This window comes from Oxyura jamaicensis, chromosome 4, assembly GCF_011077185.1.
Source record: "Oxyura jamaicensis isolate SHBP4307 breed ruddy duck chromosome 4, BPBGC_Ojam_1.0, whole genome shotgun sequence".
NCBI lineage: Eukaryota > Metazoa > Chordata > Aves > Anseriformes > Anatidae > Oxyura > Oxyura jamaicensis.
In genome coordinates, this window is record NC_048896.1 from 31,324,552 (window position 1) to 31,348,941 (window position 24,390).

Genomic DNA, 24,390 nt, shown 5'->3' on the forward strand with positions numbered 1-24,390 from the left:
GCTGTAAGTGAAAAGCACTGCTAAGATCTCAGGTAAAGGCTATTGTAGATGCTCATCCTCTGCTAAGAGCTCCATCTTGAAAACTGAAGGTAGTAATTTTAGATCTGTCTCTGTTTTTCTTCTCTGAAAATGTCATTCCACATTATAATCTCTTCATAGTCTTTGAGGGTCCTTCGATTTTAAGATTCTCTTTTTACTTGGAGAACAGATTTATTAGGTTATCCTTAGGTGACTTCTCTTGTGTAACTCTACGTAAGTTCTTGTTATCCATGGAAGAGGGGAGTGAAGCCACAATTGAGTATCTGGTAAAAAATCTGCTACACAAAATAAGCAATGTTTCTTACCCTAATCTGTTACTCAAAGCTTCCCCTCCCTCCCCGACTGTACAAAAATACAGATAGATTCATAAGATTTTCTTTTGACAATCCCATCAGATTGGCACCTTAAAGTCAAGTATCTCAGAAAACAAATCTTTAGAGACTTAAGTCAATGCAATTCAACTACAGTGCATTCATGTTATACATGAATGTGACTTATACACTAAGTCACTTATACACTAAGTGAGATGATTGTTGCATGTTCCATTAAAAATCCAGTTGAGAACTGCAAGCTGAGGTTAGCCTGAAACAATAGCAAAGAGAACTTACATTACACTGTAGCCGTTATTTCTATCCTATATCATATCCCTTGTCACTACATACAACCCACACAAATAATGCCTTAAAATTGCAGCATTTTGGACTTTTTACAGCATGAGGATTCTTCCTCAGTCTGTATATCCTGCCACAGTGAGGGCTTTGGGCCTCTGTGCAAGTGGGTTTAGTGTTGGTTGGTGAAACAGATTATTAACAGCAGCAGAACAGCAGGTAATTTCACAAGCAAACCTTAAAACAGAAATAGCCACGTGGTCTCATAAGGACACATTTGTGCTCCCTTCCTTTTGCTTTGTTTTGCTCTCTACAGGTACCTCAAGGGAGGCTGTAGCGAGGCGGGGGTTGGTCTGTTCTCCCACGTGCCTGGTGACAGGACGAGGGGGAATGGGCTTAAGCTGCGCCAGGGGAGGTTTAGGTTGGATCTTAGGAAGAGCTTCTTTACCGAAAGGGTTGTGAGGCATTGGAACAGGCTGCCCAGGGAAGTGGTGGAGTCACCATCCCTGGAGGTCTTTAAAAGACGTTTAGATGTAGAGCTTAGGGATATGGTTTAGTGGGGACTGTTAGTGTTAGGTCAGAGGTTGGACTTGATGATCTTGAGGTCTCTTCCAACCTAGAAAATTCTGTGATTCTGTGATTCTGTTTTTCAAACCACACATGATGAGCAAATGAGGCTTGTGTGATAACTGACAGAAGTTATCCCTGAGGTTCAACACTTACTGAATGATGAAGGAAAAACTATCTCAGGGCTAATATACTTTCCATCTACCAAATATAATATCAAATTTCATAGAGATCTCAGTATTATGCTCTCCAAAGAGCCATAGGGAGAAAGAAAGAAACAAACAAACCACTTCTTCAGAAGAAAATTTCAATTGGTTGTCTTTCTGAGGGCAGAAAATAAAGCTGAAGTGGGAGCTTCTTGGTTACTAGTTGCTTGGAATGCGCGTAACTAACCGTATCATGAAATATCTCTGGGCCATGCAGTAATTAAAGGAATTATATACAAACAGCTTTATCTAATAGGGAACATAAAAACAGACAACTGGAAAAAAAAAGATTGGTATTATGGTATGAAGGTATACAGAAAATCAGTTCTCATCAGCTCATGGAATCAAGTCTGGGAAAGTCGTCTTCTGATTACACAATTTCTCTGCTTGACAACACTTTGGAAAGTTATTAAAAGTTTTCTAAGGTTTAAAAATTGCAGGTTATTTTTGAACCAAGAAGAAAGATGCAAAGATTTATTCTGTGTCAATGATCTTGGTTTATCTGACAGATTTTCAATATTTCTAAGAGTGGTCAACACCAACACAGAAATTGATAACATATGCAGAGCACATCTAATTCAGCTGTGACATTAGAAACCAAACCCAAGGTGGCAGCCTCCAAAAATCCTTATATTACAAAGAAAAAGAATCCATAATGAAGCAAGACAAGCATTTACAGTACTACTACTTTCTCTGCAGATGCATATAAGCAACATTTTGAAAAAGAATGTAAAATATTTTCACACTGTTTAAATACAACATTAGCAAAACAGTTCAATTTAAGTATCTTTGTTAATTACCTGTCTAAATTTAGTCATCATCTTTTTCTCATGAAGCTTTTTGGGTGCATCAGAAGACTTCTTCATCACTAAAGGCACTCCATATTTTGCAGCAGGTTTGGTAATTTTCTGAGCTGGTGCAACTGAAGCCAGGATTTGTCCTTGAGCTTGTCTTTTAGCTAAACAAGAAAAGGCTGCTTTACAGCTATATCCCGGCCAGCCAGTATACTGTATTTCCCTTTCCTAAGGTACTGGAACAGCAAAGCTGGAGGAGAATGGGTGAAGTGCTAACATTTCATTCATGTGAGCTGACTGTGTAAATGTAATAAATCCAGTTGTCCAAAAGAGTTCTTCTAAATATCATTTTAATATATTAATATATATTTGTATTATATATTATAACACACAAAATAGCAGGACACAATCCCTGAACTTTTCACTTTTACAACTTCACTTTATGCTGGAGAGTTTAAACTGCCATGTCCTATTATCCAGTTGTCATGAACACAGGGAAAAGTTTTCCCAATACAATCGAGAGGCAGGCCTCCCTCCACTAATGACACTGGACTGCAACCTGCAACACTCCTGTCAGCAGAAGATGAGTTCTGCAGTTTCAACAAGTTATTGTTTTTCATGAACAGTTCCTGAACATATGCCAATATCTTCTTGTGAATTTGAATCTGTGCAAGCACGTTTCTCTTACTACAGAATAGCAGGACAGCAGTGAAACACATTCACAATACTATTAAAAAACACCAGAGCACTTGCCACAGTTTCAAATAATTACAAGAAGGGGGAAAAAAGGAAGAAAATCTAAGAAGTAAGTGTAAACTACTGTAGGAAAACTTGGGAAAGTGATCTACTATCTAATTTGCCACCAATAGCAGAAGTTCTACTGCTTTGGGTTGAAGTCAAGGTTTAATCCTGGATTCTCTAACAAAACCTCCCACTCTTCTTTTTTCTTTTAACAAAGAATGGGATTTCTCATTAGCCATTTGTCAGTAATAAGGCAAAAAGTTGGACACTAACAAGAAATAAATAGTTTGCAGTATTTGCAGTTTTCACTATTTCATTTTGGAAATGTAACATAGTGCAAGAAGAAAGAGTACACTTAAAATGTGACAGGCTCATGGATGGCATTAACATGATTTGTACTCTACATACATCCAGCTCCCCAGTGAAAAAAGAAAACAAAAAAAATGCTTCCCTCTCTTTCCTCCCCAGAACTTCTAGAATCAGTTATAAGAAGACACACAAAACATGAACAGAACAAAAGTAGGTATACAATCTTGCCAGATCTGAAAGCAAAAGCACTTTACACATTTACTTACCTGGTGCAGCATGTGGTCCAAACTTCTGGAAGATTTTATGATTGAATTCTTCTGCAATAAGCTAAACAAAAATTTGAACTGTTAGCCAACACTGTTTATACCCAAAGCTAGAAAGAACTCCTTTTCAGAAAAGTGTGTATGCCTGTTTCAAAAAGCTTCTAATACTATTTGCCATAACTTTAAATAAATACTAAACTATGTATGCACCAGTGACCAACACTTTAATTAAAAGATGTTTTCTGTCTTTTTATTGTTTTGTTTTAAGATTAGATAGCATTTCTAGTTTGAGCATGTGAGTGAACCAGTCATCAAAATTGTGTACATAATCTACGAGAAAATAGTATCTTTATCTGGTGGTAGTCTATTACTTGTTATCGTTTGCCAGACTACCTCCAAATAAAAATTTCATATCCACTCTGTAAAAGGCAGGAGAACAAGCTTTGCTGTAAAGACTTCTTATTCTTTCATTGGAGCAGTAATACAAACTATAATTAGTTGAAAGCCTATTTCATATACAATTGAAATTCCAGTTATACATGGCCTTCTCCTGAAATTTCTTCAGGTTGAAGTCCATTAGGATTCTTTATACTTAGAGTGAGGTTTCCTTTCGCATTCATTTCCTCCGTGTCTTTTCTCCGCCTGTATTTACTTATTTACTTACCTCATATATCAGTACTATTCTTGTATGTCATGAAAAAGCCCATCTAAATAAATCAGCATCCGACTCAAAATTCCTCACTAAATATAAAGACATATAAAATAGCACACTTAACAAAATGTCAATTTATATTTGTTTGTGAAACTTAAGTAATTTGAGGGTTTTGTGTTTGTTTTTGTTTATTTTGTTTTATTTTTCACTTCATGGTAACAATCTTTTTTACTCAACTGGAAAGATCTGCATAAAAGCTGTAGGAAATACTAATACTCCAAATCCCGTGTTGTATATTGACATCAGAATAAAGAAAAGTCCTATGATGTATTTAGCAAAACTATTTGAAAGCCAACTCCATACCTGTGGCGTGAGAAATTTTTCAACCCGTTTGGCTATGAAGTTTTTCTCCAATATGGAGTTTACTGATGGTCTATCCTTAGGATTCCTTTTAAATAACTGTGACAGTAGATTACGTAGGTCATATGAATAATGCATAGAAACGGGAGGAAAAGATCCAGAGATTATCTTCAGTACCAAGTTCTTCATGTTACCAGCTTCAAACTATATCATGCAAGAAAACAAAACAGTTACTGCATTACTGCTTGCCCACATGTAAAGCTGCACATAAAGGCGAGGAAAAAAACAAACAAACTGACAACCAAACACAAAGAATCCCCCCCTTTCATTTGCCTGAACATATCAAAACAAATTTTCAAGGCCATCAACAGTTTCCATGAATAGTTTAAAATAATCTGCTGCCAAATATTGCATTTACGTAAAAATACATCACACTACAGCTACTTCATACCATAGAAACATACAGTTTCCCCCAGATCTTGATAGACAGGGATAGACACGTAAGGATGAAATAATTATGTAACTACATCTGCTTGATCCTCTTTACTTTCCTGGACACTTTCCACTACCGCATGCCTTCTGCCCTTTCAAGAAAAGCCCTTCTAAATGAAAGAATGTAAACATGCACAATCCAAAGGAATTCTTACACTTAGCCTACGCCCAGAAGGCAGCACACACCAATTCAATTCCTTTGTACAACAAAAAGAAAACAGTGCATACCGCCCAGTTTACAGAAAACAACCTACTGCTATCACCTCAGAGAGGCAACTTTGTCAACACTGTTGTCCCAGAAAAGACCACGCCATAAGAAATTGCAAAAGCTGTTAGGAAATCCTTATGCTCTGGAAGGTTCTTTTTCAGATTGACATGTTGTTATAATCTTCTTTTTTTAAAATAAAAATAGCTATTTTTAAAGTAAAGCTATGACAATTTTTTTTCCCTTCATAAATGAAAAGTGAATTAAGATGTATTCTTCAAAAAAAAAAAAAAGGCAACTCTCACTTTGGGAATTTTTTCTAAGAACTACTAGTATTCTAAACAGAAATTCATTTATCGACCTGCACAAAAGCTGACAGTCTGAATTTAGGCTCAGTTACAATGAAAATGTAAAGTTTTTGGAAAGAAAAGAACACCATTTGTTATAGCAGCTAACATCTTTTCAGCCAACACAAATAACTTGAAAATAATAAAAAAAAAATACAATACTAAGATTTCTGCAGAGATTGGCATAAACCAAAACACCAAAAATGCTAGTCAGTGTTGGAAAAGGGGATTAAAACGTTGAAGGCAATTTTAAGCAGTCACCGTGAAAACCCCCGATCAATGGAAATACATTTGCAATAACAGCAGAAAAAAAAATCATCTCTAAATTCAGTATTCTGAACAAACAAGAAGTTCCCACTCACCGCGTGTTTAAGTGTGCACATTTCATAGAGAACACAACCAAGGGCCCAGATATCACTAAATCAAGAAGAACACATCCCAATAGTTAGTTGTGGGTCTAAGACTGACATCTAACTTATTAACTAAATACGCTACCTTTGAAAATAAAAATGCTGTGTTTTGAGTAGAGTACTTTCTCCTTTGTATGTACATCCCCTGCTCCCCAAACCACAAAACCTCAGCAAACAAACAAAATCAACAATCAAAAGCAAGGTCAGTCTGAAAAACATAGGGGGTTATTTTGGCTCCAGATTTTAGATCTTCTCATTTGCACCAACCAAATTAGAGAATTAGATGAACAATGGATAAAGGCTTGTTTTCTCTAAATGTATAAATGTGCCTGAGATCTCTGAAGGATAAAATACTACCCACCAACACTGCAAATAAAAATCTTAAATTCAGCTAAACAGGCCATTTACTGTTTAACATTTACTTACATTACCCACACTCACTAGAGCACTGTAGAAACTGTTTAGAATACAATTGGACAAGAAATCTCATGTAGGATCAAATGAGGGAAGAGGAGCTATAATCATTTTAATCATTTATAGCTTTAAGAAAGCAATACAAATTAGTATAAGGCATTCACAACAGGGGCATGTTTCAGCTGTTTAGTGAAGAGTACGACTAAATAGGTAACAAGCACTTTAATTACATTAGGGATACCATCACCAGATACAGTGTTCTTGCCAGGACAGCAAATGTTAAGTACAGTACCTGCAGGATGTTCTTCCGTATGACTACCCATGCATGTGCTTAGAGAATTCAATTACTGTGTTTGTCATTTATTTCTAAATATAGTTTCACATTCATAAATTCTGGCAGTAATGTGTAGATTGGCAAAAGTGGAACCATAACTAAGAACAAGGCTAAATCTAGAATTCAAAGCACTAAGCGAAATCATCTCGTCATCGTGTTACTTTGCATTACACAGACCTGTAAGGTCCTACCTGTACAGTGAGGCTCTGTCTTCTGGGGTAAAGGATGAACTAGTGGCTGTTCATCACCATGTGAACAGAACAGCCTTGGATTTCCAAAGAACTCAGTATCATCTCCTTAACAAAAATGTTTAATAATATGGTTATTAGTACCTCTTATTGTTGTAAGGTCTGTTCTGACATATTTCAGGTGATAAATAGTATGGTGTTCCTATGCACGTGCGAGCCAACTCCACAGTACTAAGAAAAAAGTAAGAACAAATGTTAACTCACATGAGATGAGCACAGATTTTGTTTTCCTAAATCAAAGCAATTTAGATTAAATCATAAAAACCAGTATTAAAAAAGGAGTTACCTGTTCAGAACTCTGGCAATTCCAAAATCTCCCAGCTGTACTGTTCCATCTTTGGTTAAAAAGATATTCTTGGTATAGAAATTTTAAGAAGTCTGTTAATTAAAACATTCATACAATTGCACTTTTTTTTCCTCAACATGTTTTGAAAAGAATAAAGTTTTCTACTATTCGATTACTATACAGTCACTAGAATTAGTGTTGCTGACTGTGAAACGCCAGACTTATTCTTGCCCTGCTTTATCTAAATTAAAGAAATCACTACGGCACATTCTAAAAATATAATTATTTGCAGAGATAGAAATGGTCACATGAGCAATACTCAAGTAACTTATTCTCCTTGTCTGCTTATACAAATACCATATAAACCTTTTCTGGATAATTCTGAAGAAAAAAGTGTTTTCAGTAAAAAAAAAAAAAAAAGTGATTATGTAAAAAGATTATTTTCAATAATTTGCCAACTTCCACTAGCAAAATATGGATGTAATCACTTTGGAAACAGATTTTCTAAAAAAAGAAAAGAAAATGACCTACATACCTGTGACTTTATGTCGCGATGCAAGATTTTTCTGTCATGTATATGTTTTAGTGCTAAGCAGATCTGTACAAACCAATCCAGAATCTATGCAAAAAGGAGAAAATGCAACATCAGCCTCTTATCTGAAAGCTTCTCTAGCTATATTACTGAAGATATTATCAAATCAGTTTTATAGCTCAAGATTTTACCCTCTCTTCCCATAAACCTGTCTTCATTTATACCATGGAATCATTAAGACTGTCACAATTTTACGTAGTAACTTATCTTATACTTCTGAAAAATTGAAGTCAGTATTACAAAATAAAATCCTCTGCCATGATATCTGGTAGGTTTAAAAACAGTCATGATGACCTTTAGTGTTTTTCGTATACCAGATTTGCTTTACTCTGCAAGAAATACAACTTTTTTTAAAGCATCTTACACAAAGACCAAACCCCAGATAACACAACAAGGTCTCCAGCTACAAAAAAAGACAGTACAGTGACTGATGGTAACAACCACCACTGTCTGGGAAAATTTCTATTAAGAAACTGTAAGAAACTGTTTCAGTTAAGAAACTGTACCTACATAATTTAACCAGAGTATCTTGAAACTAATGAAAAAAGGATCATGCAGCAAACACTACGGCATCAGTTTGCTGTTACCTGATCCTCAGAGAATAAGATTCCCTTCTGGGCATTTATTTTTTTAAACAGGTCTCCTCCTTCACAGTAATCCATCACTATGTAGAGACAGCCATTTTCTGCAAAACGAAACAAAAAATTTGTTTCAAAAGGCAGAAAAAAAAATACCCACCTTTAGCATAACATTACAAATATCTTCACTGGAAGTTTATCTTATAAGGGTCATACAAAAAGCAACCAAAAATTACACGTTTTCATGTGCAGCCTCAGGAATCATTTGACATACTAAGATTCACAATGAAATTAAAGATGTCACTTAATAAAGATAATATAAGATCGTTCTTAAAACCATTTGCTGTTTCAAATATCCCATAGAACCCTACCCTAACAATAGACATCTTCAGATCTAATTCAGTTAATTGTCTCTATCTTCCTGATTTTGTCTTGCAGTTCTACCTGGGCAAGATATTACTTATATTAAGTGGTAATCACCAGCTCTCATAGCAGACTTACAAGTCATTTCCGAGACCGAAGACCAGTAATAAAACTTTCAGCAGGCAATGACAGATGGAAATCATTAATGTCTAATTTTTGAATGAAATTTGGAGAAACTTTCAAAAAGTCTTACCCAAGTTTTCAGTATAAAATTTGAGCATATATATTTGATGAGAAGTTACAGTTCTGTTCCCCAAAGCAATCTTTTCCAACTACTAGTGAACAGAGATTAGGCAGAAACAAATTGCAAGCTACCCATGTATCACTGAAAACGGTAACATTTTATGAGTATCAACTCAAATACGGCAGTAAAACAAGACCTACACTACTCATAGATTAGACATGATTTTGAGAAGAGATGAATAAATGCATACAATCAATCACATGCTGCTAAAAAGAAAAATTCTTATTTTATTAGAGTTAATTGTAACATTTAAACTGAGTCAAACCTAATCAAAGCATCTGAGTCACTCAAGTCTCACTTTCACAGAATGCTCCCAAAATTTGTCTTTCAAAACAAGATTATTATTATTTTTTAAGCTTAAAGATGTTTGTATCTTGCTTAAGCTTTCTAACTGGAATTATTTTAAATGATTATCCTAGCTAGCGGCCTGGATTTCTTGTGGACCTGATGCTGAAACAGCTCTGTTTTATAAACCAAATCAGTATGTTCAAAGTCAAAGTCAATGTGTTTCAGCAAGAAAGAAGCAACGTGAACTACAGATTAAAGGATCTATCTTGTAAAAAGTAAAAACAACCAAACAAAAAACAAACACCACCACCACAGTGTTACAGAGCAGGCTCTATAGCCTTGCTCTTTATGGCACATAATCTTTTATCTGTTCTGCTTATTCTCCAGGACGTTCACTGTGAAAACAGTTTGGAATTAAATTTCTCCTTCCTTCAAAGCTTGATGAAGTAAACAGTCCCTTCTATTTTTCCTTCTCTCTAAGCAACGATATGATCATAATTACTGAAAATTGTATTCTAAGACAGCAGACCAAGATAAAATTGCTCTTGCCAGTTTGTCAATATCCAAATTTAGACCATACTTATTTTTAAAACACATAAGCATCCAAGTCATTAGACTACATGCAATTGTTCAAAGGGACTCACACTCCAGAGAAAAAGGAAAACACAACCCTTTCATTTAAGCATCAACCAAAACTGAATCATATTAGAAAAGGACAAGAATATTTCTATTTAATTGTTGCACTTTTTTTTTTAATGTACATGGAAATTGTGAAAAGCTACAACCAGAAAGAACTGAAGGAATAAAAACATGGAAAAATGAGTAAAGAGAGAAAACACACCGATTTTTAAATTATATGCAGTAAGTACTGCTCAAGTCACTTATTACCATTACCTCAGGTTCTACTTCATTAACTAATCTTACCTTCAAATGACTCCCTATACAGGACAATATTTGGATGTTTCATATTGGCCAACACAGCAACTTCTCTCCTTGATTCTTCTCTCTCCTTATTTGACATCTTCAAAAGGAAGATAATGATTTTTGAGGACAGGAATACAAAAACAATAAATCAGTAATTAATACTATCACTCACCTTAGAGATGTTAATTTCTTTAATAACATATTGTTGGCTATTTTCTTTAGCTTTGACAAGAATTGCTTTCCCAAAGGATCCTTCTCCGATTTTTTGCACTTTAATATACTTATCCATAGTTATCTTCTTAAGGCATCTTTATTCAAGCACTAGGCAAAAAACACAGAACAGATGTAGTTAGCTGTAATTAGTCTTCCAGCCTAACAAGGAGTTACATTTCTTTTTTTTAAAAAAAAAAAACTAAAATGTCAACTATTTTGTCTCTTCAGTTGCATCAGTTGCTTTGTAGTTCTTCTGTAAATTACCTACTCTTATCTCTATTCTATTTTTGTACAGTTTTTTCAGTTGGCGTAGAAGAAGGGCTGCATTGCTAGAACCACTACAATCTTCCACCTCAGCAGACAGTACATAACAAAAAAAAGGGTGCACTTCATCTTTAAGTGAAGCAAGCAGTTAGTGGCTGTAATTACTGATTTAGCTGGCAAGGGGACATCATACAGTGCTACAGAATCTGGTTAACAACCTTTTGTTCAACTTTACTTGGGAAAGTATGCTAGGAGGGGAAAATCTCTCCTTGTTAATTCTTAAGAAGCACTAAACCCAGTATTTTGGATATTATTCACTATAACGAAGCCAAAAAGAGACTAAATGCAAGAGATTCCCAGTCAAGTTTAGAATCGTTATTGAATATAGACAGATACAACCTTAATTCTGACTGAAAACTTAGATTCTTTGTCCATATTACATAGAAAATGTGTTCATTACAAAATGGTGCAACTCTGTACTTTGAATACACTCTCTCACTACTTGGACTAGCTTTTGAGATTAAACTGCATTCTGTAGCGGAATGCTGATGGCATTTCAAGTTTCATATTACGAATATTTTGGTAAAAATAAGATACTAGCAAGCTGCACGTGGAACAACTATCACATCTCATTACTAGCTAATCACCAGAAATATAAGGGGAAGATGCTAAGCAATATAGTGACCAGAGGAAAGGAAAGTGAATGAAATGGAGTCAAAACCACAAGCTTTTTAATACACTTCCATTAAGATGGAACTAATCCAAATGATATTTACCTGGACAAATTTAAGAGAAGCAACAATCAAACAGAGCAACAGTGCAATAAAACCCTTAGTGAATTTAATAGAAGTAGACTGTATCGAGCCAACTTCATATCTCTCTTCTAAACATGATTTGATCTTGACAACCTATACAGCTAATCTATAGGAGCTTCTGCAAAGCATTTCATTAGGTGAATGACAAAAAACAAACAAACCACAAATAATCACAAAGATGGAAACTGGGACAAGACCTGTAATGGGGACAGGGAAGAAAAAGAAAGTATCTAGCATAAAACCAACAGGTAGCACAGCAGTACCTCTTCCAAGGGAAGCTCCTGGGGAATCCTCTTACTTTCCCTAATAATTCTGGAAGGGGGCAGTGAAGGTGCATGTGGGATGTTCTCACACAAAACTTGCAAACGACTCAAAGTTAAAGGTATAACCAATACCAAGAAGAGTGAGGAGCACAGAGAATTGGCCCAAACGAAGACCAAAGTGGTAAGCATCAAGACAAATTCCTAGCTGACTAAAAGGCCATTTTTCACACAGCAGAAGTACCTCCTGAGGACTCTAAGTGGAAAGAGGCAGGAAGCATTTAAGGTTTTTTGCATCCAAGCACCACCTGAGTGCACCGACAGCACTTGTGCAGTGCTTTCCAGCAGGCCTTTCTAGCTGCCACCCACACACATCTTACACGAGGCTTTCCCCGCGTGGGGGAAATATTTATTTCTATCAAAGAATTACCACACACCCGACACGGAGGCCGCTAAAGTCTCAGGAAAACGAAGGTTCCATGCCATGGAAGCAGACTGAAAGGAAGAAGCTCGGTAGAGCAAAAAGAAGGCCAAATGAAGCCAAACGAACTCCTCAGCAACAAACAAGAGACACAGGAGAACTTAATCTTTACTGCAAGATTGGGAATGGGGAGAAAGCAGGATTAAGAGTAGGCAGGAAGGAAAATAAGGGGAAACGGCGGGCCTGCGACGCTCCCTCCCCCGGATGTGAAAGATGCTTCAGTGGGAAACTGGCTTGTAGGAAAACCCAAGTGCTAACACTCTAATTATCCTCTGGGCAGCGGCAAAGCACACCGGGTCGGGCACGCTTTGAATTTCGGACGGTTTTATTAAATTCGCCAGGTCTGGAGAGGGGCTGCGCGGCCGGAGCGGGGCGAGCAGCGGCGGCACCGCCCCGCGGCCCGGCAGCACCTCACTGAGGGGGGGGGGCGCCGACGGCACGGCGGCAGCCGCCGAACCGGGCCGAGCCCCGCCGAAGGGAGCCGAGCGCTGCCGAGTCATGCCGAAGGGAGCCGAGCCCCCCAGCCCGGCCCGAGCGGGCCGCCGCCCCCCGCGCAGCCGGGACGAGGCTGGCGCCAGGATGAGGGGCGCGGCCGGGACCCTGCAGCGCCCGGCGGCACGGCACGGCACGGATCGGATCAGACCGGACCCTACCGGCCCGGCTGGCTCCCGCAGCACTCCCCACGCCCATCTCATCCCCGCTCACCTCCCGCCGCTGCCGCAGCCGCTCAACCCACCGTGGCTCCAGCCCCGCGCCCCGCCCCCTCAGCGCTCATTGGCGGGCGGGCCCGGCGGCTCCGTTCCCATTGGCCGAGCGGGGGCAGCACGCTCGTTAGCCCCAGCGCCGCTTCACGCGGGCGACGCGCGCGGGGGGAGCGCACCGGGGGCTGTGGGCGGGCGGGGGCAGCCCCGAGCCGCGCCTCGCGTAGGGCGGCGCCGCCGTCACCCCCGCGGCGCCCGTTACCGTGGCGCCCAACGGCCGCTGCCAGGCCCCGCCCCCTCACGGCTGCGCCAACCGGAAGTCGCCTGGAGCCTCAGGCCCCGGGGGCGGGGCTAGGAGCGAGGGGCGACCGTTGGCGGCCGTTGGGGGCCGTCGGGCCGGGGGCCGCGCGCGGCGGGAGGATGCGGCAGCGCCTGCCGGGCAGGTAGGGCCCGCAGCGGGGCCGGGAGCGGGGAGGGGCCGAGGCGGCGGCGGCCCGCTGCGTCCTGCCGGGCACTGCGGCGGCTGAGGGGGCGCCCGGTGGCGGCGGCCCGCAGGCCGGCGGTGTGCCCGCCCGTCAGCGTCCCGGCCGGCGCGGTGCGGAGCGGCGGGGCTGGGTGTCGCGCTGCCGCTGCGTTGGCGCTTCAGGCGGGCAGCTGCGAGCGGGGCGAACTCGGCGCTCCCGGGGTGTGCTCGCTGGCGGGTGATGAATGTGCTGTGTCACACTTTGAGGGGCCCAATTAGGCACAAACGAGGCCTCAACAGCGTACTATAAAACGTGCCTGGTGCTCAGCTTAAATGCGAAGTTAGGCACCAGTATTAAAAGTATTTTAGGAAAGATGTACCGAGATAGAATGCATTTCCCATCCCTCTTGGTACCTGCACCTCATTCTGAAGGCTGTAGGACCTCAAAGTTCGTGGCACAGAGTTCGTGAGAGAAATTAAGTCCGTGCTTATGGAAGTGTTAGGTGCGCTGGTACTTCCTGGCTCTCGCTTCTCCCCTTTGGGTGGCCCTGTGGTGGATCTTCTGTTCTGGGTCCCTTAGCAGCGTGGATGCTTCTCGGCAAAACCGGTTACTGGAAGGGAAAGACATGCTGGTGTGACAGATTCGAAAGCACATAGTTGTCAATGCGATTTCTCTATTTTAACCAACTTGAGTGTTCTGTAATGTGAAGTTTAAACAATGCATCTGTGCATTGTTGGAAGATTACCTGCAAAGTAAAAAAAGAATCCCCAGAGAGCTCACTAACTGGCGCTATCATTTTTTCTATGGCAAAGCAGTTAAATGGTCTAAGACTTTTAAATTTGACGTCTCTGGCAGGCAGACGTAAACTTGCTGCTCAGTACTCCAGGCCATCAAAATGGGGAGCATTCTGCTCTGGGGAAACTGCAGCTAGCTTCAAACTCACAGCCTGAAACAAAATGACTTTGCATGTATTTGCAGTGCTTGTGAAAATACACAGTATGTTGTGCCCTGGAAAATGTTTTTTTTTTTTTTCCTTCCATAGGTATTGACATATTGCTGGTATGTCAGCCCTTTAAATTCTGTGCTTAGCAGTAGATGTTGTGTACAAGGTGTGTTGCAATATTTCTAGAAATGTATTTTCGCTGGTCTATGGAGCTCCATGTCTGTCTTTTCTGCAGTCTCTATGGTATCCTGTTTATCAGTGGCTTACAGTACTACTATTCCATCTGGGGTATGTACTTGCAAGTTAAAATAATGCTGGGGTCATTTTTTATCCCTTCTCTCTATCTGTACTTTTAATATTGACTTCTATTAAGAACAAGCCTATCCAAATCCTCAGCCAGGAAAGGCCTTTGCAGCAGTTGGTCTTTACTGTTCATGAACGCATTGCTCAGAGCCTCATTTCATGAGGTGCTTATTTTATGAGTTTACCTGCATTTTTCTCTCATGGCAGTCTTTGTACTTCATCTTGTGCTCTTTTTCCACTTAATGTTTGTCACAAACTGATGTTTCAGGAACCTGCAAGTGAGAATCCACTGTGAGCTGGTTATTCTGTGCACAGCTAGGTCCAGTTGAGTGGTTTATCTTTTCAGATTCACTCAATAAGCATTTCTGATGTCATGTGTTGTTTTGTTTTTCCCATTTTGCTTTGGGGTTGTGTGTGTGTTGTAATTTAGTATTTGAATAGCAGAACTTCATTTGTTGAATGCGAGCACTGAAGCTGGGACAGCCATTCCAAGCTGACAAACATTGCCAAAGGGCATTCTAGGAACATTCTGATTTTTTCCTCCCCTTACTTAAGTGACTTTGTGTGCACGTGGATAGGTGTTACTGTGTACTCGAGTTCTCAGCGTCAATTATCACAGTCATCTGGCAGTAGGGATATTTATAATTTGGTCATAATTAAAAAAAAAAAAAAAAAGAAAAGAAAAAAAAAAGAAAAAAGTGGAAATTCTCCTGTTAAATAAATTTATGCCAATTCAGGTTTTTTAAAGAGTGAATTTCCTAGTTCTCAGACTCCAGGTTGCCTGTTCCTCAACTACTTGCTCTGTCACCTCATTGGCAGCAGCTGTAACAACCTGCACGAGATCAGTAGTGGCAGTGGTCTTGCACACAAGTCTGCCTATATACCCTCCCTGCTCATTTTCACCAAGCACCTCAACTTCACACCTGCCTGCTTCTTGTGGCGTAGCCCTGTCAGGCAGCTCAGCAGCACCCTGCTGCTTGTTCACTCTCCCCAGGTGGGATGAGGAGAGAGAGTCAGAAAGCTAAGTGTGAGAACTCATGGGTTGAGGTAAGGACAGTTCACAAGGTAAAGCCTGACCAGGCCCCACTGGCTGCTTCCCACCAGCAGGCAGGTGCCAGCTGCTCCAGGCCAGCAGGGCTCCTCATGCAGGGCGATTTCTTGGGGAGACAAACGGCGTCGTCCCCTTCCTCCTCCTCGGCCCCAGCTGTCATCGCTGAGTGTGAAACCGGGTGCTGTGGGACATCCCTTTGGGCAGCCTGGGCCAGCTGTCCTGGCTGTGTCCCCTCCAGTTCCTGGGGCAGGCTCCTCTGTGCAAACTGCTCTGCAACAGCTGAACATCCACATGTTGTCACCGCTATTTTCATCAAAAGTCCAAAACACAGCATTGCGTGAGCCTCTACAAAGAAAAATAACTGTCCCAGCCAGCATCGTGATAGTACTGTGAAAGCGAGTTCTCAAATCTATGCTATCTGCATCAATCCCTCTTCGATATCATACCTGAAAATGCAGATTTTGCATCGGCTAATTTCCTTAAGCTTTTCAGGTGTCAGGCCATCTTTTTACCTGTGCTTGTATGAGTTATGCTGCTCCAGACTTTGCTGCATAGTACTTGTGATTTTTCATGGTCTTTCAGTAGCCTCTGCTGAAGATGCTCAGAGTATTAGAAAGTTGACAATTACAAACCTTCATAGCTAATTAACTTGAAACTTGTTTTTGAATATTAGAAACCTGTTTACAAATAATCTGTGCGAATGACTAGAAAAAGCATCATTCATTTAAACAGTGCCTAATAGAGCATTGTAAAAATACCTGTTTGGGAGATTTTCCCCCTTTTTGAAAGGTAGAAACACAAAAAACAACCTAACTTTGAGATAACTTTCTAGATGTTCAACTTTTTCATTTGTTTTACGTTTTGCTTAGGCTTTCTAGTTACAGAAATAGACTCTGTGCTCTACTTTTGAGGGTAAGGAGGAGCAGTGAATGAAAACGTGAATCATGTTCTGTCCTATAGCACAGATCCTTTGGTAAGGACAACCTTCATGGTTACTTTTTTCCTCTTTTTTTTTGTATGGTTTTGATAACTTCTTAATAATGAAAGAGACTACTCAAGTGTCTGTCAAGTTTCTGAGTGTCCATAACACAATATAATCTATCAAAGAAGCATTTCCTAATTCAAATAGTAACAATGTAATTTCACTTCAGTAATACCTTTAAGTTACAGATACAGTTATCGAGGTGACTTAATGTTTTGACATCCTGCCAGTTAAAATTCAAGTACTCCTTTTCCTGAACAATAATATTGTTTGAGTTCCTTCCCATCTTATCGCCAAGTTAGTGCTCTCTGCCAGATTTGTTGAGTTTTGATGTTTTATCTGTAGTACTTCATCTACTGCAGCTTTTCCCATGAGGTTTCCGTTATTAATGTGTTTCCTATGTACCCGCTGGGGAAAAAAATGCAGTTCCCTGTATACTTCCGAACGCTAACTCTGAAAAGTGAATCTACAGATTTTGAAAGGGGTAGTATTAGGAGGAGGAAAAAAAAAGTTTTTAAATCACTAGTTGACTTTTAGCTGCTTGTTTTGTGGAAAGCTTCTCATATTGAACATAACAAGGACAAGGAAACAATTAAAATTATTATCAGTATTACAGACTTAGCATAAAACAGAAGGAAACTGCTAATATATGAGTATTCTCTTAAATTACCCAACAAGGTCCATAAATCTGCAGAACACTTAAGGAGACCTAATGACCGGTACACTAAGTATACATGTTATTACCACAGGTATAAAAATCTCAATGTTTATTCCTCCCTAACAAATTATATATATATATATATTTAATAAACTTAATCTGTGAATCCAGTGGACTGATCTCATCTTTCTGGTTGTGTAATGCATGTTGAGATAACTGACCTGGTGTACTCCATTAATGAGAGGTGTCGCAGTAAACTATTGTTGATTCTTTTATTTTCCTGTAACTTTTCAAAATTAAAAATCTCCCAAGAAGCCACTTTCTTTCCCCCCTCCTAAAATAGCCACTTGGATTCCTGCTTTCAACTTGCTACCACTGTTTAACAGCAAGAACTTCCCATTAGACTCTCCTGCCAAAAACCTGTCTTCCATTTGTAGACCCTGCTGAAGTCAGCATAATTTTAGAATTAGCTGTACCTGCCAGCTAAACTTCACACTGGGAGAGGGGAGCTTACTGTGTGTTCGGAGCTGTTAGCACACTCGGTGTAGTGAATACGTGACTTCTGGTGGTGTCTGTGCCGCTGGGGTTTCGCAGCTTTTTTTTTTTTTTTTTTTTTTTTTTTTTTTTTTTAAGGTGGTTGAATCTCCTGTGGCTAGTCTGTCTATTCTTATTAAAAAACAGAAACAAGCAATTAATGTTCTTAATTCATGTCAGACGTTCAAGGGTCTCTCTTAACCATTTTTTTACCCCATCCTTTGAAGAAGACCAGAATGGTAATCGGTAACTGGCAGAAATACTGTACTGACAGAAGTCACCTGATTTTTGTGTAGTTAGAGCCAGGAAGGGCAGCCGTCAGCTGGATCCAGGTGGTGGCTGCTTAAGAGAATGCAGAGCAAGAAAGAGTAAGCCTATTATTGTCAGGGCTCCTCGCCTTGAAGTATGAACCTGTCCGTTTATCTGTCTGCTGGATGTAGCAAGAAGAAAGTTACCCCACTCCCCATTTTTTTTTTTCTTTGGTGGCTGAAGACTTGTCATTTCTTACCCCTATACACCTCAGCAGCTGGTGTTTCTTCACTTGCTTCAAGTTTGAAAATCAGTACTAGGGAAAGGCAGGCATCCGGAGGAGTAAGTACACAGGAACCACCAGGGGTCCCCACACGCTTTCACATAAGCAGTGGTTGTATGCCTGTGCTGTATATCTTAGAAGACTGTCCAGTTTTGTCTTGATCTCAGGTGGTTTAGTGTGTTTATAAAGAAATTGGAATTCTGTACAAAGACCTACAAATCTGTGGTAGCTGCTATTGTCAAGGTGCTCAGCTGAACTGGGAATGGCAGTGCTTTTTCAGATTCCATATGACAATCCTGAAGTGTAATTTTGCCTCACAAGAATGAATACTTTTCTTGCGCTTCTCGTTCTCCTGGAGTCAGTTCTCTGATAAACTGTCTTGGCTCACTCAGCCTTTTTTTCTGTGATGGCCTCTGATTTCCTTTCTGTTAAAGTTTCTTTTACTTCCTTGAGTACTTTCAGATCATTCAGATAAGTTATCAGAAAAGCACCTAATTTAGGTGTGACCCTGAACTTATGAATCTCTACATGTAGCTAAGGGCTGTCCGGTGCATTTGTCTAAAAAGATAAAGTAGTATAAATACCAGGGCTTCTGGTAGTCCTGGTGTTGTGTCCTGGTGCTCTGCTGTCTCTGGACCCCTCAGAAAACTGCAACGCAACTTCACATTCAGAAGGAACAAAATCCTAAAGATGTGCAGAGACCGTTGCACGCTGTTGCTATCCCTTTTCATCAAACAGAAAACAGATAGAAATAAATATCATGACCAAAGACTCACCAGACAAACGTTATGTTGTCTGCAATGGAAACCACAGTCAGAGTTCCCGCACTTGAAAAATGCAATATGGGTTTTACTTTTCAGTTGTCCTAATGAGTTTTAGTGTTGCTCTCATCTGAATGTGGTCACAAGAAGAACACGAGTGAAGATTTTTTTTTCTTCTAAGAGGTCTCTTCAACTTTTCCTTCGTAGGGAGAATATTTTCAGCTGTAGGTACTGAACCATTAGTTTAAAAAGTAATGCCATGACAGGGGCTTCGGAGCTAAATGATATTTAAGGATATCCAACCCAAGCTCTACTGTGACCTTACATGTATTTTAGGCTTGCACCAAAGTGGCAGCTAAGAACACAGTGGTTTTTATTATTATTATTATTTTTATTTTTTTCCTACAACTTGGCTAAGGATCAGTACTTGCCTGTGAAGCTTAAACTTTTGAGTTATATTTGCTTTTATATTTAGTTTCATGCTTAGATTGTTTTTTTTTTGTTTTGTTTTGTTTTGTTTTTTTAGTGTTTGTTTTTCTTTATAAAAGAGAAGACCTCATTTCCTCATTTAGCTGCTTATTACTGTGTCTGCGGGAGATTACTCTTTGGTTCTGCTAGTGGAGATTTTTCTAATGCATCAGTAAATGAGATGAGGTGAGTAAGTTTAAATCTGAGTTTTCAGCTAATTCAGCTATTTTTTTTTGAAAGCAATTGAAGAGTATACACATCAGTAATTCAATTGTGAAAGAAGCAGTCCCTTCCATCAGGCAGGCTCAAGTCTTTGTGCCAGGTGGTAAAACTCATCAACTGTCCCATCTCTGGGTAGCTGCAGCCTTAGGGGTTGACATTTTAGAGTGGCGATGAAGTAGCTCTGAATGCTTTGTGCAAACCCAAGTCAATACACTTAATGTTTGGAATCATATGACTGGGAGCATGACTTCAGTATGCAGCCAGTAAACAAGCTGGCAGTTCTCAGTGTTTTTAAGCTGAGAAGATAAAAGGTGCTATAAAATGAGTATATATTATTGATAATGCTTTTGGGAAGATCAGATCCAGTGGTGATACTCTGTATTGGTATGTATCATTAAGTGGAAGAACTTTTTAGACTTGTTATATTAAACTTTCACAACTAAAGTGTTTGTAAAGCGTACTAAGATTCAGTAGAATCTAGAAGTCAGGTCTGAATGTTTTATAGTTTTTTTTTTTTTTTTTTTTTTGTAAAAAAAAAGGTACTATATTCCTGCTTTACAAGTACTATCTCTTTCGTATTGTTTTGTCTCCGTGTTTCTGTGCTTGTCCTTGCTTTCTTGTTTAAAGAACACTTGAGTTTGTGTCTTCTCCCATCAACATGATTTTTTTTTTTGTTCTAGAAATAGCTGTGGATAAAACTGCAACAAGCTCCCGATATGTATATTTTTGGAAATGTACTTTTTCTCTTCTATTCCAAGAGTACCTGTTATATAAATTGAGTTAGATGCTTTTTGATAACTCTCTATTTTTTTAACTCAAGTAACCTCAGTCAACTGATTGTACTCCTCTGACTTTATTTATTTATTTATTTTAAGTATGACCAAAAACTTGAGCGATCCTTTCTCACTACATGGCTGCAAGAGGAGCTGTCCCAAACCTGAGAGTTTTTAAATTAGTGTCACTTTTTTTTCCTTAATGCCACTGTGGAAAGCAATCATTTGTGTATTTGCTTTTGTAAAGTTACCATGTGCATTCCCTAATTTTTAACAATTTGGCTTCTTGAGTATCTGTGAGGACTTCTTTCTCTGCTGACTTGAGGAAGTTCAGGAAAACTGCTGTTTCTCTTGTCCTCCCTTCCATTTTGGGTTTGAAGCGTATGACTTCTGAGCCTTCCTGTTCGTGTATAAAGGAATAGCTTGCTAGTTTTATATATTTATTTATTTATATATAAATATGTAAAATACATTGCAAAATTCCTCACAATTCATTCACCCTTTTCCAGAACTAAAGTTTGGAAGCTGAATGATGCTCTTATTTTGTTTACCTCTTTTTACATGACAGGCAACGTAAGTAAATGGAGACTTTGTATGCTGGATCTGCAGTGGAAATGGGAATGTTGATTGATGCTGATGAGGCTAAGGATAAAAGTATGAGCCCAGCTTAGCCTTTGTTTTAAAACTGTAATAAAAGGTTTATTTCTGAACTCATTTTTTTCTGAAGGGTGCACTTATTTAAAAAACAACAACAAAAATGCAGACTACAGTATTTTTAATAAATGCAATATGAAAGGTTTAGAATTCAGTATTCCAAGATGTTCTTGACTGCTTCAACCTTTTAGGCAGTCGTTCTGATATATACATAGATATATATTTATATCTATGCATACACACACACGCTTTATGTTAATAATTGAATTTAATTGTGGGTGCCTGTCATATTGCTCTTTACCTGCTCTTAAAGTTTATGGATTTTTTTATATCTCATTTTTTTAATATATTTAAAAGGATGTGTATAAAATTCCTGACTACTTCATATTAAATACCACTTCTGAACGCTCTTACCAGGTAAAACCAATTTAATCCTATTTTTCTTCCAAAGACTTTCAGCAAATGATTTCCGTTGGTACCACTGCATTTCACCTACTCTAGAACATGTTCTTGGATGTAAAGAAAGATTGCATTCTAAATTCTTATTTTATCTGCTATTGTTTAATGTCTGCATAGCACTTCTCACTGGGTACTGTCCTCATGTCAGTTTTGGAGGAATTTATGCATGAGTTTGGTCATATGGCTGACTGCTGTTCAGCTCTTAGCTGTTTGTACTGAACAGAAAAAATGATGATTACAGTGAGTTGGGGGTTATCAGGATTCTTCTGAGTTTGGGAAAGAGCTCTTCTGTTAACAGTAACATTTTTCAACACTATATGGTGTTTTATTGTTGATTCTTATTATATAAAAAAAAAGGCAGCAGCTTTTTCTTTCAGCTCTTTAAAGCAGGTTTGGAATCTAGCTTTGAATTCTCACCCACCCCCTTCTACATGTCCCAGGACAGTAAAAAGTTAAAATGTCTTTTGTTTCCTGCCCTTTGAGATAAAGAAAAGTGTTCTTATGTATTTATGGGGCAACAGAGCACATACCAGAGGTTTACAAATTATGCAAATTGCCTGCCAACAAATGTCCTGTAAATCAGATTTCTTACTGTCCTGGTCCATCTTCTCCAGACACACTTCACTGCACTGCGAGTGATTCCCTCAGCTGACTCGCTTCCCTGCTTGACCTTTCCTTTGTAGGGCTTGAAAGATAAGCAGGATGTCTGGTGTTTGAGGACAAGAAAAATGCCTGAGGTACTGAACTGTATGGAAAACTAATAGCTTTATATACTTTGTCGACTATACACGTAGCTCTTTCTGTGTTGTTCCCCTTTACCAGTGTAGTTCCTGTACCTAATTAGATCTTGCACAATTTGCTATACCTGGATGCTCATTGCTCTCTTCCCTTTCCTTAGTTGTAGCAGGTGACATGCACTGGTTTATTTTTTAATGATTTATTTATTTTTTATCATTTGTTTTTTATTTGTTTTAGTGTCAGAGGCTTCTCTGTTAGCTTGCTTTGTAGAAGAGTTTTGATGGATCACGACATCCTGGAAATATGCTAGTATGACTGATTAGTTGCACCTTTTTCCTGTTACGCTCTTTTCGCAGAAGACTTGGGTATATGCGTGGGATTGAATTCTTTGTTTCAAGAGCTCCCTGATTGTTGCTTAGATTTTCTTTCTTTATTTTACAGTGCATTATTTCTCTACTTCTATTTTTTTCAAAGAGTCTGAAAGATTTTTGAGTCTGCTTTCTGTCTGAACCATACTCTGCATGAAAACCACGATGCTTCTTAAAAATGCTGAGTGTAATACCTTTCATGTTCTCATAAACCCTCTCTCTTGCATTGTTACAGTAATCTAGGCTGAAAAAAAAGTTTTATAAAATACTTATGGCAACCAGTAGTTGCTGGAAATCGGGCAAGGTTTATTTTATTTTCCAGGGTATTGGGCTTCACAAGCATTCAGATGATACCTTGTTTCCCTGCTTGAAGTTTCTCTTCAGTAACCCCATCTTTCCCCCACTTGCCTTTTAGTGCCCATTTGGATAGGGCAGGAAATATACGGTCAGATTCAGCCCGCAGAAAACAGCAGGCTGCCTGGTTCAATGCCTCTGCTCTGTTCTCCCTCTTCACAACTCTGTAAGCATTTGTGCAGGCTGCTGTGTGTGAGTGCAGCCTTCCAGCACCCACAAAAGGGTGGGCACGAGTCTGGTTCTCCTCTGGCAGTTGTAGCCACAGAAAAACTCCCTGCTGGCTCCTCCTTCCCTTTCTTATTGCTGTTCTCAGCAGTCTGCTTTGGAGGAGGAGTGTGCTTGCTCTGTCCACACCCTCTGCTTCCTTGGGCAAGGCAGACCTTCTGCATGGTATAACAGTATTTTAAGGTCACATGAGCACACGCTTTTAAATCGACTCCGACACTTAACACAGCTCGAGGTGGTGTATCCCTAACTTTGTGTCCCAGTTTGTTAAACAAGCACTTCTCTTAAAGGCACACAAGGAAATCTGTTGTGTGTTGACCTCAGCCGTCATCCCCACATTCTTAATTGTGGGTGGAGGTAGCGGGCAAGCCAGTGACTAACATGCTCTCAACAAGTAAAATTTCAGTCCTGCGTAAAGCTTATTGAGCTCTGACTTTCTGGTGGCTGTCATTTCCCGCCTTTGCTGCGTGCTGCTGGAAGGCAGTTATCTTTAACACCATGTCAGATGCAAAGCAGTTGAGGTACCTGACTCAGGGAATGCAGAGAATGAACGTACAACTCTTAATCTTGGTTAGGGTGCTCGGCAGGAATGGTTTGGGTGTCACAGCTTCTGCTTGCTTGTTGAAGAGGTCTGTCAGCAGCAGTATGTCTGCAGCAGGAGACATGGTATTTCAAAATGAGAAGAGAAGGCCTGTGATATCATGCCATGCCATGTAACTGGAGGCACGTATGTGCCGGAGGAGTTGGCATGCAGGACTCTTCATGGTATGCTTGGTCTGGCTCTGGGACATCTGTTGGTTTTGTCTGTCAGTTTCTGACTGATTGAATGTTCTAGTCTATTGT

At 39.5% G+C, this 24,390-nt stretch overlaps 2 protein-coding genes across 12 annotated transcripts in view; one reads left to right on the plus strand and one right to left on the minus strand.

Moving 5' to 3' along the window:
• Window positions 1–13,217, minus strand: part of NEK1 (NIMA related kinase 1) — a 41,876-nt gene extending 28,659 nt beyond the window's left edge. For all 10 annotated transcript variants that reach the window (XM_035324414.1, XM_035324409.1, XM_035324416.1 and 7 more), the window contains exons 1-11: window positions 13,063–13,217; window positions 10,497–10,645; window positions 10,325–10,421; window positions 8,455–8,552; window positions 7,811–7,894; window positions 7,276–7,343; window positions 7,074–7,160; window positions 5,946–6,000; window positions 4,543–4,743; window positions 3,531–3,591; window positions 2,221–2,378 (exon numbers count right to left, since the gene is read on the minus strand). In XM_035324414.1, coding sequence (XP_035180305.1) covers window positions 2,221–2,378; window positions 3,531–3,591; window positions 4,543–4,743; window positions 5,946–6,000; window positions 7,074–7,160; window positions 7,276–7,343; window positions 7,811–7,894; window positions 8,455–8,552; window positions 10,325–10,421; window positions 10,497–10,613 — 1,026 coding nt within the window. In that variant the 5' untranslated portion in view covers window positions 10,614–10,645; window positions 13,063–13,217. The remainder of the gene's footprint in view (window positions 1–2,220; window positions 2,379–3,530; window positions 3,592–4,542; window positions 4,744–5,945; window positions 6,001–7,073; window positions 7,161–7,275; window positions 7,344–7,810; window positions 7,895–8,454; window positions 8,553–10,324; window positions 10,422–10,496; window positions 10,646–13,062) is intronic.
• Window positions 13,218–13,353: 136 nt separating this feature from the next.
• The window catches only part of CLCN3 (chloride voltage-gated channel 3), a 61,910-nt gene continuing 50,873 nt past the window's right edge, over window positions 13,354–24,390 (plus strand). For both annotated transcript variants that reach the window (XM_035324418.1, XM_035324420.1), the window contains exon 1: window positions 13,354–13,501. The gene's annotated coding sequence lies outside the window, so the exon portion shown is untranslated. The remainder of the gene's footprint in view (window positions 13,502–24,390) is intronic.